Source organism: Ipomoea triloba, chromosome 1, assembly GCF_003576645.1.
Source record: "Ipomoea triloba cultivar NCNSP0323 chromosome 1, ASM357664v1".
NCBI lineage: Eukaryota > Viridiplantae > Streptophyta > Magnoliopsida > Solanales > Convolvulaceae > Ipomoea > Ipomoea triloba.
This window is the reverse complement of record NC_044916.1, coordinates 28994305-29007890: the sequence shown is the minus strand read 5'-3', so window position 1 is coordinate 29007890 and position 13586 is coordinate 28994305. Positions and strand designations below refer to the sequence as shown.

At 31.6% G+C, this 13586-nt stretch overlaps 1 protein-coding gene across 1 annotated transcript; it reads right to left on the bottom strand.

The window, feature by feature from the left end:
- Positions 1 to 12776: 12776 nt before the first annotated feature.
- LOC116012038 lies at positions 12777 to 13212 on the bottom strand. Its single transcript, XM_031251511.1, has 2 exons — positions 13135 to 13212; positions 12777 to 13028 (listed from the first exon to the last, which is right to left on the bottom strand). Exons 1-2 carry the CDS (start codon positions 13210 to 13212, stop codon positions 12777 to 12779), a joined length of 330 nt encoding a protein of 109 aa, XP_031107371.1.
- Positions 13213 to 13586: the final 374 nt, after the last annotated feature.

The following is a 13586-nucleotide window of genomic DNA, read 5'->3' as shown; positions in this document are numbered from 1 at the left end:
AATGTCACTCTTAATACATATATGTTAGTAATATAATTGGATTTTACCAGAAAATTTTTGTAAAAATGGTCCAATTGCACAAATTTTGCTTGTTTGATGGTTGAATTACACACTTTTTAAGTTCAATGACCCAATTGCACAAAAGCGATAAGTTCAGTGGCCTATTTGACACTTTTTCCGCTTTTATATTATACAATACAATAGTCACTAAGTATGATGGTTACAATAATGGCTATAACGATCTCCTAATGAGTACAACGGCTCCTCTTAAAAAGTGTCATGGTCCTTAGTAATTAAACTTCAATTAATAAGTTTCATAACTCCTTAATAATTGCTTTGCACTTTAATAAGTTCATTGGCTCTATATGCTCAATTGTTCCACTTGCTCTCAGCTCAACTTCTGACCGTTACTATTTGACTACTTAATTCCTTTGATTGTTTCGGGTTAGTTAGACCAAAAGTGCTCTAGGTCAAGTCTAGTGGCTTATCTAATTATTATGTCACCAACCCCATACTCCCTAATTTAAAGAGTAGCGGAATCAACTAGGAGGTAATATTGGTGCAGACTAAATGAATACCCCATCACTAACCCCCTACTCTCAGGCTACTACGAGCGTAGAGAGTCGACTAGGGAGTAATAATAATTTTATCTTTTGTATTTTTATTTTAATAATAATAATAATAATAATAATAATTTTAATTAATTATTTTTTTAATTTTGCCCACGTTGAGGAGCTTGAACTTGTCGGCTGAGGAAACTGAGGATGACCCTTGGCCGAGGATGGTCATCGCCCTCAACCCTTCATTTTCTATTTTTTAACCCGCTCTATGGTTCACACTAGAGACAAATCACACAATTCTTACTCAAAATTGCCCTGACTTGGATGTTATTGAGAAAATCATATTTCTCAATGAAAATCCACTACTTAGATTGTTGAGTGCCTTAGGGTTCGGACCTTGTGGTCCAGTTAGAGTTGTGCATAATAGCAAACACTTGTTGTGTAATGGTAGAGAGTAAAGTGTGAAATCCAAATGTTGGAATACAAATGCGTAAACGTTGTAGGAGGGAATATACAAGACGAAATATTTAATTTTTTTTAATTGACAACCCACGCCATTGGTCAATTTACTGACAACGGCACATGGATCGATCAGCTCGCTGTCAGCCCAAGTGGGCTGTCAGTGCTGTACCACTGACAACCCACATGGGTCTCGTCTAACTAAAAAAAAAAAGGATTTTACATACAAAAATAATTTTTTTGTGTAGAAGTACGTTAACGAATAATTTTAAATTGTATAGATTAGAGTTATTTAATAAAATGCATGTTAATATTGTATAATATAATGATTGATATTATTTTTTTTTTGTATTATACAAATAGATTGTGATCAATAGTTGTGAGTGCCTAGGTTAATTGAAAATCAACCAACCGGTGACAACATATGTTTCATTTGATTTGAAATTGAATGCAGTATCATATATTTAAAGTGTTAAGTTCACTATACACACTATAATGAATATAATATTTTAATGACCAAGGATAAATATTTTCAATATGACATTGCCCAATTACCATGAGAAGTACAACGTTGTCCTCTTTACTGAATAAAACAACGTCATCCGTTGAATTAATTTTGAAATGTGTCGCTATTTCCTCTCAATTTTCAGTGAAATTTTTTTTTGTCATAGTAGAGTTGTAGCTTTCGAGATCCAATTTGTATTTTAAACAGAGTATCTGCGAATGCATTTGAATCTATGAGAAATGCACATAGCCTAGCTTTCTACAGTAAAGTAACAAAAATAAATAAGTATATAATTTTTAGTAAGTATATAATTTCTCGGTTGACACCCCAAAAGGGCAGTCCACGATACTGCTTTCCACGTGGGCTGTTAACTCGGTGCTGACAGTCCATGTGGGGAGCACACATTTTATATCCGTGGTTGCTATAAATACACCCGGCAAGTTTGGTAACAAATAGCACTGTAATGCGAAATTTCTTTTATTTCCCTATCTACATAACTTTTACCTTCGCTACTATGGAGAGTTTGTATTATCTTTCCGAACTTTCTCATTCACTTCCTTACTTGCTCCCACCAACATTTGTGCGAAAAAAAAAAAAACAAAAGGTGGACGAATTTCAGTTAAAACTTGCGATTTTGAAATTCAGAGTAAGATGCAATCAACTGAGTCTCCTTGATGTTTATACTAGAAAGTCTATTAATCCTACAGACTTTGTATTTTAGTGATATAGGTTTGCTCGTACGATGCATTGTCTATTCCGTGTCAAAATTGGGCTTCGAGCTCGAAGACAGCCCCGTTATGTAAGAATAAAAAGACGCACAACAATCTAGGGCCCATATTTTAATATTTTCTTCTCCTTTTGTTTTGCATCAATTTTCAGAAATGGAAATTCAATGCATATAGTTCTATTCGATTTACTTATTTTGCAGCAAATATGATTTATATCGTAGATTCGTCATTTACGAAATGAAAGTATACTTGTTCTGCAGCAAATATGTTTTGTGTTAGGATTCGTAATTTACGGAAATGAAAGTATAGTTGGAAATATTTGTTTTCTTATTGTTAATTACACTATGAATATTTGTTTTCTTATTATTAATTACACTTTTCAAACCTTCAACCTTGAAAACTTTGCGATTTGAACCAGCGACCTCCCCCATCCGCGCAAGGCTTTACGTACATGGGCGTTTACAATTGTTCCAACTTGGCGTAACAAAAAAAAAAAAAAAAATATTGAGTCACGTTTGGGAAATGCGTATGAGCGCTCAGAAACACATTTCTCATTTGCGATTGTAGTTCACCGGAGACATCGAACGTCGGTGATTGGGGCGCATTTCCCATTTGCGCGTGACCTTTGCCGGAGACACCGGTCTCCGGTAATGTCTACGCATTTGCGAAATGCGTGTCTCGTATAATACGAGATCCGCATTTTGCAAATGCGTATTGTGCGGAGTTGGTCAAACCCTTAGACGCGTATGGGGAACATGTCTGGTGTATAAAATACACCAGACGCATTTCCCAAACGCGTCTAACGTTGACGTTTCTGAAAAAAAAAAATTAATACACTCTTGTTTGGGAAATGCGTTTTTGACTCTCAAACGCATTTTCCAAACATAGATTTCCTATTCTTGTCAAACATTTTGAAAATTCCTATTTTAGTCTCCTAATTGATGGGAAGTGTCATTTCAGTAAAAAAAAAAACCCCTTCTGTACGTACCCCTCCATGGTTGTATGCTTTTGCTGCTGCCTAGTTTGGATAGTTACCCCTCTCTCTCTCAATACAATGTAAGAATTCTCAGAATAATCTCTTGTGCATGCATGTTAGATCCTAGATTAAACTAACAATATAATAAACGTATATTGTTTGCAGTAGTTAGTATCTACCTAAACAATGTTTACAATCAATATTTAATATTAATAGTCGGGTTGGTCTAGTAGTTGGGCTTGATAACTAGCTGCATATTGACCTTTAAGTTACAAACTTTTCCTAAATCAAATTTTTTTTCGAAGTAGACAAATCTCTAATTGTGCGCACCTACATTTGGACATATCTATTGAGCCATTAAGTCACTGTAATTTATATCTTCCCAAATACTCTGTCAAATCGAGGTGTGGGAGGCTCTTGAAATTGGAGATTCAACCTTTTGAGAGAAGATATAATACATTTAACGTTATATGTATAAAATTAAAGCCACGTACCCTTCAACGAGGTACGGGCCGGGCACTTGTACAAAAGTGGAATGCCTGTCATTACAAATTAAGATTGCGTACTATACGTATATGCTGCATGCATGCTAATTCCAACTCTAATGCGCACTACATGCAACCTAATACGTACGTTAGTTACTGGTTTATCACGAAATTATATATATAATAACTAATTAACGGCGTTAAAGCTAGTAATTAAGTTCGTTGCAGCAACCTCATCAGCTCGATCTATCTGTGATTAAAAATGCAGAAAGTGATGATGAGGGTCCGGTCCGCCCGGGCTGACGCGTTCGGGCAACCCATTTGTGCTTGCATTCTTCATCTTCATCTCAAATTCCGTTTGCAATGCTTCTCTGGCAAGCCTGATAGGCTTCACGGGCCGAGCTCGGGCCGGTGCAGACGAAATCAGCAGGATCAATGTGAAAAACATTAAGAACTTGAACCAAGTAGCCATTGTTGTTCTTTGCTATCAGCTTGATCTGTATTTGAGATATTTGGAGTATGTCAAAATACAACGATCTAAATGTGTATATATAGAGTTGAGCTGCGCTAGCTAGGCCGGCATGGACAAGACACAGATTACAGAATATCTAAACTTTAATATGCTTTAGTGCTTTTTTCTATTAATTATTCATTTATCAATATTATTAGCTCTGATCCTCAATTATTTTTAAAATGACAATTTTCTCTCTATTCTTTTAAAGATAAAACAAGTATTGGTACTGAGGCTCAAACCCACTCCCATCATCCATGTGCGAGTGTAAATCGGGACACTGAGTGCCATTAGACCACAAGATCATTTGGTTTTTGCATTTATTCTTCTTCCCACTTAAAAGTAATAATTTGTACGAGAATGAAAGAAACTTGAAAGATCCATTTTGCCCATTATTTTTGAAGGTAAAAATACTTATCTAATAAAAATGAGAAAAGGCCCCACTTTTAAAATAATTGAGATAACTAATACATACACATGGTTGAAAAATTCGTTAGGCCCTCCTCGCCTTCTCAGACGTTCGGGGAGCGCCTAGCGTCTAGGATGCCTAAGCGGGGATTAATCTGTGTCTAGGTGCCCGTGTATTTTTTATTTTTAAGATTTTGTTTAAGTATTTTTTATTTTTTTTAAGACTAATAATTATAAATTATATAATAATTTAATAGTTAATACTAAAATATTAAATATTAACTTAAAAATATCTAAAGTTTGTACAATTTAGTGTTATTTTGTTTAAAATGATGTTGTTTTGAGTGAAATAATCAATTTAAAAAACAAAGAAAAAAAAAAGAAAGAAAGAACAATAGTTAATCGACCAACTAGGCGCTCTAATTAGAGCCTAGGCGACCTAAGAGGAGGTTAGGTGGCCTAGGCGGTCGCTTAGCCGGCTAGCTGCCTAGACCACCATTTAAGGTGATACGCTAGGCGGTCGACCAGCGCCTGGCACCTAGTGCCTAGGCGGGAATTAATCGACGCCTACGCGAGATTTTTACAACACTGCTAATACAGTAATACATAAATAATTCAGCAAGATAATTTTAAAAAATAATTAATTTGCAGAAAGGAATTGAATTGAACAATTAGGACGACGCCGACCGAGCTGAGATTCCAAGCTTATTGGACAGAAAGCTAGGCTAAGTGTCGGTCGGTGGGCACTGATTAGTTGGATCTGCAGTTATCCGTTAAAATCTAGGGATATTTGCATATGATATTATTCAATTGTGATAAGCATGGATGAACTCGATCAGCCAGTGGATAAGCCAGCCATAAGATTAAGCCAGATCAGAAAAGAGCTTTTCCCATTCCTAAATAACTGAAAATTAAGTGTGTTCGTTATTAGTTGTTCCTCAAAATAGCCTTTTGGTTAATTTCCACTAGGATAAGCATAGAATCTCCATCAGCATCTGCATAAATTAAAGTTCTAGACTAGTAGCTCTTCTGTTCACATTCTGTGCTCAATTTATTATACAAGAAAATCTCAAGTGTATAGTAGTAAAAAAATATTATTTGAATTGAGGCAAATGTCATATTTTTATTGGATAAAAGTAATTTTTATGTCAATTTATATGTGTCACATATGTTAATTAATAGTGTTATGAAATTAATTAATCGGGGTGTTCTAAATTAACTAAATCCAATTGATCAAGGGAATAGAATATAAAGACAAGTTATGAAACTTTAAAGAGACAAAATGTTCTTGTATTAAGCTGTTTTGTGTAATGAGAGTACAAGATATATTTTAATAAAGACAATATATATGATGTAATTGTTGGAAAAATAGCATACATGCCATTTAAAGTGGTCATTTTGTGGTACAATTATAAGTGGGGTCTACTTCCGATTCGGGTTAGGTCAAAGTTGATTCAGGTTCTTCGTAGTAAGATGGAGAGATTGATATATATTATATTGTACGTTCAAAATAGATAATGGGTGTGAATGAGAAATTGGTTCTCAAATTAGACTCATTTGAGATGGAATTTGAATGTGGAAAAGCTTAAAGTAACTTTGTCCCATGTTGGTTGGAAAAGTGGGTTTGCACCACTATTTATACAAGAGCCCTTTTATGGCATATTGACTTGTATAGTATAGAGGCTCTCTCTCGTGCGCAGAAGTGCAAATCGATCAATATCAAATCTTAAAATGAGCTTGAAAAGGCTTGACTCGTGTACATACGCCTGGACCTGCGGGCTTTCCACCTCGAAACTCTGCTATCCCTTCATTTTTGTTAGTGGATTGCTCATCTCCTATATAATTCCAAGTTGAGCAGTAGATTTTATAGAACAACAGAAAATTAAGGTTTTCACCTCGAAACTCTGATCTCCCTTCTTTCTAGGAATTCTAGCCATCTGTGTTCATCTCATCACGTTCTCGTTCGCCGGGTTCTAAGTTTGGGTGCTCAAACATTAGAACCGTAGTTGATATGTATGTATGTATGTGAGAGCATCTCTTCATGTAAAAAGTGTGTCCATCTACATTGTACTATTCATTTTGAAAAATCAAATGCTATGATCTTATTACCATTACTAAAATTTTAAGTTTGCAACAATTATAAAATGAACATCGCTATTAAAGTTTTTAATAATTATAAATTTGACCTTATGTTTTTTTTACTAATACTCTCAACCATTGATAAACTTTGATGGACGACCGAAATAAATTCTTACTTTTTTACACACACATATGAACCATCTCCCATGTAAAAACTATAAACAATAGTCATTGAATCTAGGGAAAATGACACTTTTTCCCCCTATGTTATGTGCATATAGCACTTTTCCCCCCTGTGTTATTAAAGTGACAGTTTCCCCCCTCAGTTATTTTAAAAGTGGTAGTTTTTCCCCCTGTAATGTTAAATTGACATTTTTGTCCTTCAAAATAATTATTTCATTTATTTTTATTCTCCAACCAATTATTACTAATATGTATGGAAGATCACGGTTCGATATGAACCTAATCGAACACTATAGCAATTGAACTTAAATAGTATGGACGGCAGTTACGGTTACGATTCAAAACCGAAAGAAATAAAATAAAATAATTGTTGAATTTAGACTATTTTTAAATAAGAAATAAAATTAAAATAAATAAATAAATAAGTTTTGATTGGCGGTTCAAAATCGAAATTGGAATCGAACCATACCGATTTATCAAAATATGTGTTTGATCATTTTCACTATATATGACTGTGGTTCAGTTCCGGTTCACGGTTCAACAATTATTTAATTTTATTTTTTTCGGTTCTGAATCATAACCAGAACCGTCCATACTATTTCGGTATGATTGCTACAATGTTTGGTTAGGTTCGAACCGAACCGTGATCATCCATACATATAAGTAATAATTTATTGGAGAAGAAAAAATAAATGAAATAATTATTTTTAAGGGTAAAAATGCCAATTTAACATTTCAGGGGGAAAAATAGCAACTTTAATAACACAGGAGAAAAAATACTATATGCACATAACATAGGGGGAAAAAGTGTCATTTTCCCTTGAATCTAACGAACAATGAGTACGACTAAATATAAAGGCATTAAAAATTCCGCTTAATTAACAAGTCAAATCTCCCAAAATCACTCTTAAAGTGAAAATTCGTCCAACCAAAAGTTCACTCTCTCGTCTAAATAGGAATAACGTTTGAAATTTCCTCGAGTTCTATGCCAACCCTTCTAATTCACACCAGTAGCTAGAATACACACACTACCAACTGTGCAAATGGACACTATGTTGTCAAATTCTATTTTATAAATATTACAATAATTATAAAATTCATCTTGTATTATTTTTGTTTTACTAAAACCTTTAGCCAGCTAAGATCAATCATTACTTTTCAAAAAGGGGTGTTTGTCCAAATAATGTGGGAGAGAAATCAGAAAAAATTTCTAAGTAACACACACTAAGCGCAAACATCGTCCAATAATAATCCCATTTTAGGGGACTAAATTGATAAAATATTTAACAATTGAAGGGTCATAATAAAAAAAAAAAAGTTAATAAACGAAAGTCATACATCGTATAATAATATATAACGGTTACTCAGGTGAAGTTTGGGAGAAGAGGAGAAGAGAAAAGACCAAAAAGACTTTAATTGACGTGAAGGATAAAAGATGTCATTTATTTAAAATAATAAATTAATAAGGATAAAGATAGAAAAAAGTTAGGAAGCTACTAGCTTATTTTTTTGAAAAGCTACCTAAAATAATTTTTCAATATAAGTTCTTATTTTAAGCTACTAGTTTATTTTGGGTACATTATTACCAAACAAAGCTTATTATGGGTACATTACCAAACAAAGCTTATAGCTTATTAGTAACTTAAAATAAGTTATAGGGGGTGTTTGGCAAACGGATGATAGCTGATAGCTGAGAGCTGATTGGTTTAGCTAGTAGTTGATGGCTGATTGCGTTAACTGGTTTGACCAACTCATTGTATTAGCTGGTTATAAAAAACTGTTTGGTAAATTAGCTATTTACTAGTAGCTGATTGAATATACAATGACATTTAAGGGTATGAGTGTATTGTATTATTTAAACCTTTAAATATAACAAGAAGATAAACTCTTATTAATAAATAATTATAAAATTTGGGTATCATCTATACTTTTTTTAAGGTCATAAATTAATTATTTTTGTTTATTTAACTCTTATTAAATTATATTATAAAACAATTTTTATTAATTATTTTCAATTATTATTATTATTATTATTATTATTATTAAAAATGACAAACCCATCATCCGTTTTGTTTATTTTATTATTATTATTATTATTATTATTATTATTATTATTATTATAAAATAACAAACACACCACCCATTTAAAAGTAAATCTCATTGATTTCAAATGATAAAATATTCAATATACCCATTGATCCAACAAGTTGATACAAAAAGCTACACTCATTAGCTTTTCAATTTTCAGCATATTGGCCCAATCAACCAAAACCAATAAGCGATTTACCAAACACTTCAAAATAACTTATTGATAGGTCAAACAGCTAAACTTGGTCAAATAAACTAAAATTTGACTTATAGGCCAATAACCAAACACCCCCATAAGCTTCTAAATAAGCTCGCCAAACAGAGTTAATACTTAGAAAGATAAAAAAGTATTTACATATCTTTATTTAAAAAAAGTTACTTTTTGTTATAATATTGTATATGTAATTTCTTTTTTTTTTAATATTTATTTATTTATTTATTTCATCTATAGTCAATAATGAATTTAAAATGAAAGCCTGTTTAGTTTGGAAATGTCAAATACAAAACCTAGTATCTATCTCAATCATTATTAGCTTGGTCCCCAGAATGATTATGCAATTCATTTATTCTCCTAATCTCATATGCAAAATGCTATTTACCCTCTTAAATTTTTTCTAATATTTTCCTTCTATGTGGTTTATATTCATTAGTTGTTATGAATTGACTGATCTCACACACTTTTAATTAAATACTAAATAATATAATTAGATGTTGTTACATCACGGACGTTTGGTTGGAGGGAGGGAATTAGATGAAAAAGAAATTGCAATTTCATAGGAGATTGAATAATGTTGGAATAAAGTGGTAATTTAAATTCCAGTGTTTGATTTGTATGAATAAAATTAATGGAATTTCAATTCATATGTTTGGTATACATGAAATGAAATTGAAATGGAATAAGTAGTATAAAGTCAATAGTAATAATAATAATAATAATAATAATAATAATAATATTATTATTATTATTATTATTAATGACTAAATTCAAATTTTTCTTTTGAAAATTTATGCAAAATGTTGTATAAATGAACGCTAGGATTGCATAACGAAAACAATAAAATAGATAAGAAAATTTTGATAAAACATACTTCATTGAGGTTGGCCTACTGATTGACGTTCTGTGTAGAGAGTAGAAGGAGACACGCTATAATAAAAAAAAGAGATCAAACATCAATTCTAGGTTGAAAAGAGAGAGAGGTAATTTTGCATCAAAGTTATGTTTTTCTTCCTAAAATTCATAGAATTGAAATGCCAATGGGGACATGCAATTCTAATTCCATGAAAATGAGAAATTTCAATTCCGCGAATTTACAATTCCCTTCAACTAAACGAATGAATTTGATTGCCTTCGAAATTATGTGAGAATAGAATTGTAATTCCCTCCAACCAAACACCCCATCAATAGAAAAAATTAGGTGGAAATTTTTTAGGAGGAATACCTAGCATTATTCATCTTATATTATGCAATTTTAATTTAATTAGTAGTTTTACCGGATTATCGGTCAAACAATATTGGCAAGTTGACATTGCGCAATAACTACCTTGTGTGGCGTGTGTAATAGTGATATTGTTTGTGATTTAGGTCAATTAAAAGGATTGCACCTAATTCAAGAATTTTACAGGAACAAGTACAACTAAATTAATTAAATTATTGATTTGATAACTATAAAGTTTTAAATTTAACTCTCAATAAAAGTGTGCTTTAAAAAAAAATCTCAATAAAAGTGACATATTAATTTTTTTTGGTTAGCACAGCTATGAACAACCTAGCTAGGTTGGTTTATCTTATTGTGATCCTTTATTGACTAGAGTCATAAAACAAATTTTTCTCAGTACACATTCTCAAATATAAATTGTGGTTCTCCTTGTCACCCAAAAGGAAAAGGATATACTCATTTAAAAAGAGCTAATAACTTTATTTGATTAGTCACCACCTATCAAATTTATCTATTTTATCAAGTCTTTAAAACAAAGTACGGTGCCAATTAGATGCTAGTTTGAGTTGAATTCGTGAGATAAATATTATGAGTTTTACCGTGTATATACTTTCAAATTATAATCTCTCACGATCTACTTCTCTGATCTGACAAACAAGAATATGCTATTTTTCATTATATAGATCCACAAAAAAGTGACTACCTACTTGTGAAAGGAAGTAGAAGTTGCGAGTATATAAATGAGAGTTCACCGAGATTTTTCAAATATTATATGAGGTGACATTTTATAATTCAATGCACTATCTTTGTAATTAAACAATTGGCTAATTCTATACATAGTGTCACCTTGAATAGGACAGGTCTTAATTAACCAAAGTATTTCTAGAATTTTCCAATGTTAAAAATGATAATGACATTATAAATTTTGAATTTATACCATGCACCCAGTCAACCACACTCTAGTATTTACCTTGAACGATTCCATGATATTAATATTTTAATTATAAATAATCAGGGCCGTTTTTTTTTATTTGCGTGGCTCTGTGCTGGTAAATAAGGGAGGCCCTATCAAAGTATAAATAAACTACGAATTGAAGAAAAATTGCAAAGAGAAAAATGCAAAAAAAAAAAGCTAAAACAAATTCAAACTTTATTTATTATGAACAAAATTATAAACCTAACGCAAACTACAAATATTTTATTTAATAAGTTTATCTAAACATAACACGTGTAAAACATAACCCAGGGCTAGACTAGGGGCCCCTAAAATTTTGGGACCCCTGTGCTGTTGCCTATCTTACGCGCCCTAAAATTCGGCCCGAATTATAATTTATGTAGTAATTTTTTCACAATAATTCAAAATTAACAATTCTTTTAAAAGATCATTTCTAAGTTACTTGACAACAGTATGTTCGATAATGCATACAAAAGAGAACATATATACTACACAATTCAAACTTTATAAAACGTTAAATTGTATTTACACTAATACAAATCTACATATTTTTTTTAATGTAGGACAAAAATTATTTTAAAACCTTTCAAAATTCAATTTTTCCAACTTAATGAGTACATTTTGATAATTAATTTCTCATCAACTTATTATTAGTTTTTCAGTATATAATATATTAAATTAAACTTCTTATTTAGGAGAACCAAATTTACTTTGATCTGACCCAAATCGAGAGTGGACCCAATCAAAATATTGCTCCAAAATGATCATTTAAATATCATTTTAACTAATTTTTTTCGAGCTATTTTATTATTAATCAATTGTTCCATTTTTTTGTTTGTTTATATAAAGAATAAGATTGTGGTTATCATGTATGTTAGTTCAAATAATCACAGAAATATATTGGTCCTGTTTGGTAATATAGTTAGTTTATCAGTTAATTTTGGCTTATTTGATCAATATTAGCTATTTGACTTTATTAAGCAATCAATATGAGTGTTTGATTAATTAGCTTTTTGTAACAACTTATTACTCCAAAGTGCTAAAATTCAAAAATTGCTCAAATTATTAGTAGCTTTTTCCATCTGCTTTTTGAGAAAGTCGTTTTGCATGTGCCAATTTACAAAACGTTTTTCTACAATCAACTAATGTATCAACTAGTCAAACTTACTAACCTAATCAGTTAAAAGCTATCAATTAACAACTATTTACCAAACATCCCAATTGAGAATTCAAACCAAACATGGTGATATATAACTTGAAACTAATAATTATTACAGTATAGCGTTGCAGTGTGCTCATATGCTTAGCTTGTTTCATAAAAGCTCAACTTAACCTGAATATTATTTATAATGCTCTCTCTCATTCTACATACATGCATTTTCGATCATCTGCTAATAATCAGATCACGGGTTTGATCTCTCGTTTCTCTTCTCCTGTTTCTTGGGACTGACATCATCTTGGGCATTAGCATGATATATGATGCCCGCGCTGTTTGGTTTGGCGTTAAAGTTTCCAACAAACGCGACCTTAAAGGATGAATCTTGATTCCTCGTTAAGTCTGAGATTGCTCTTGGCATTGCTTCTCCATTCATCTGTCTCTTCCAATATTCTTCTGCAGGGATCATTCTTGCATCGGTGGAAAAACAATAATTAAGCTGCAGAACACCAGAAAACCAAAAAAAAAAAAAAAATTTTTTTTAAATTTTGTAATTAATAAATAATTTTTAAAAAATAGATCGAAATACTTAGATTAATACGTACCAGAAGGAGGGTGAAGAGAAAGTAGAAGGCTGTGAATGGCTTCATGCTAAGGTGGATACCTGTCTCTTTAGATTTCATGAATTAAATATGCAATGCAATGCAACCTCCTCAGCTCTTACTCCTTATTTATAGATGGTCTAGGAGACTAGGACATATCAATATTGTCAACTACTTTTCCAGCAGTTTATAGTTAGGCATCAACTGAAATCAAATTAATGAATTTTTTATAACAATTTAATACGGACTAATCTATATCTATACTATTAATAAAAACAATATCCTCAATTTTAACTTCCCGCCCAAAATAGACCTATAATATTATGGTTGCGTAATATTAATATTGTAAAATATGGTAATACAATTCCTATCCCTAATACAATTGTAAATTAAAATAGAATTCCTAATAAAATATATTCTTCCCTACGTTCCTATTCGTAATACAATTCTAGACT

Bases quoted from the DNA above. Each gene is read 5' to 3' on its own strand.
- LOC116012038 (XM_031251511.1), bottom strand. From the start codon at position 13,212: ATGAAATCTAAAGAGACAGGTATCCACCTTAGCATGAAGCCATTCACA. The intron at 13,029-13,134 runs GTACGTATTAAT...GGTGTTCTGCAG, and splicing joins TTCTCTTCACCCTCCTTCTG to CTTAATTATTGTTTTTCCAC.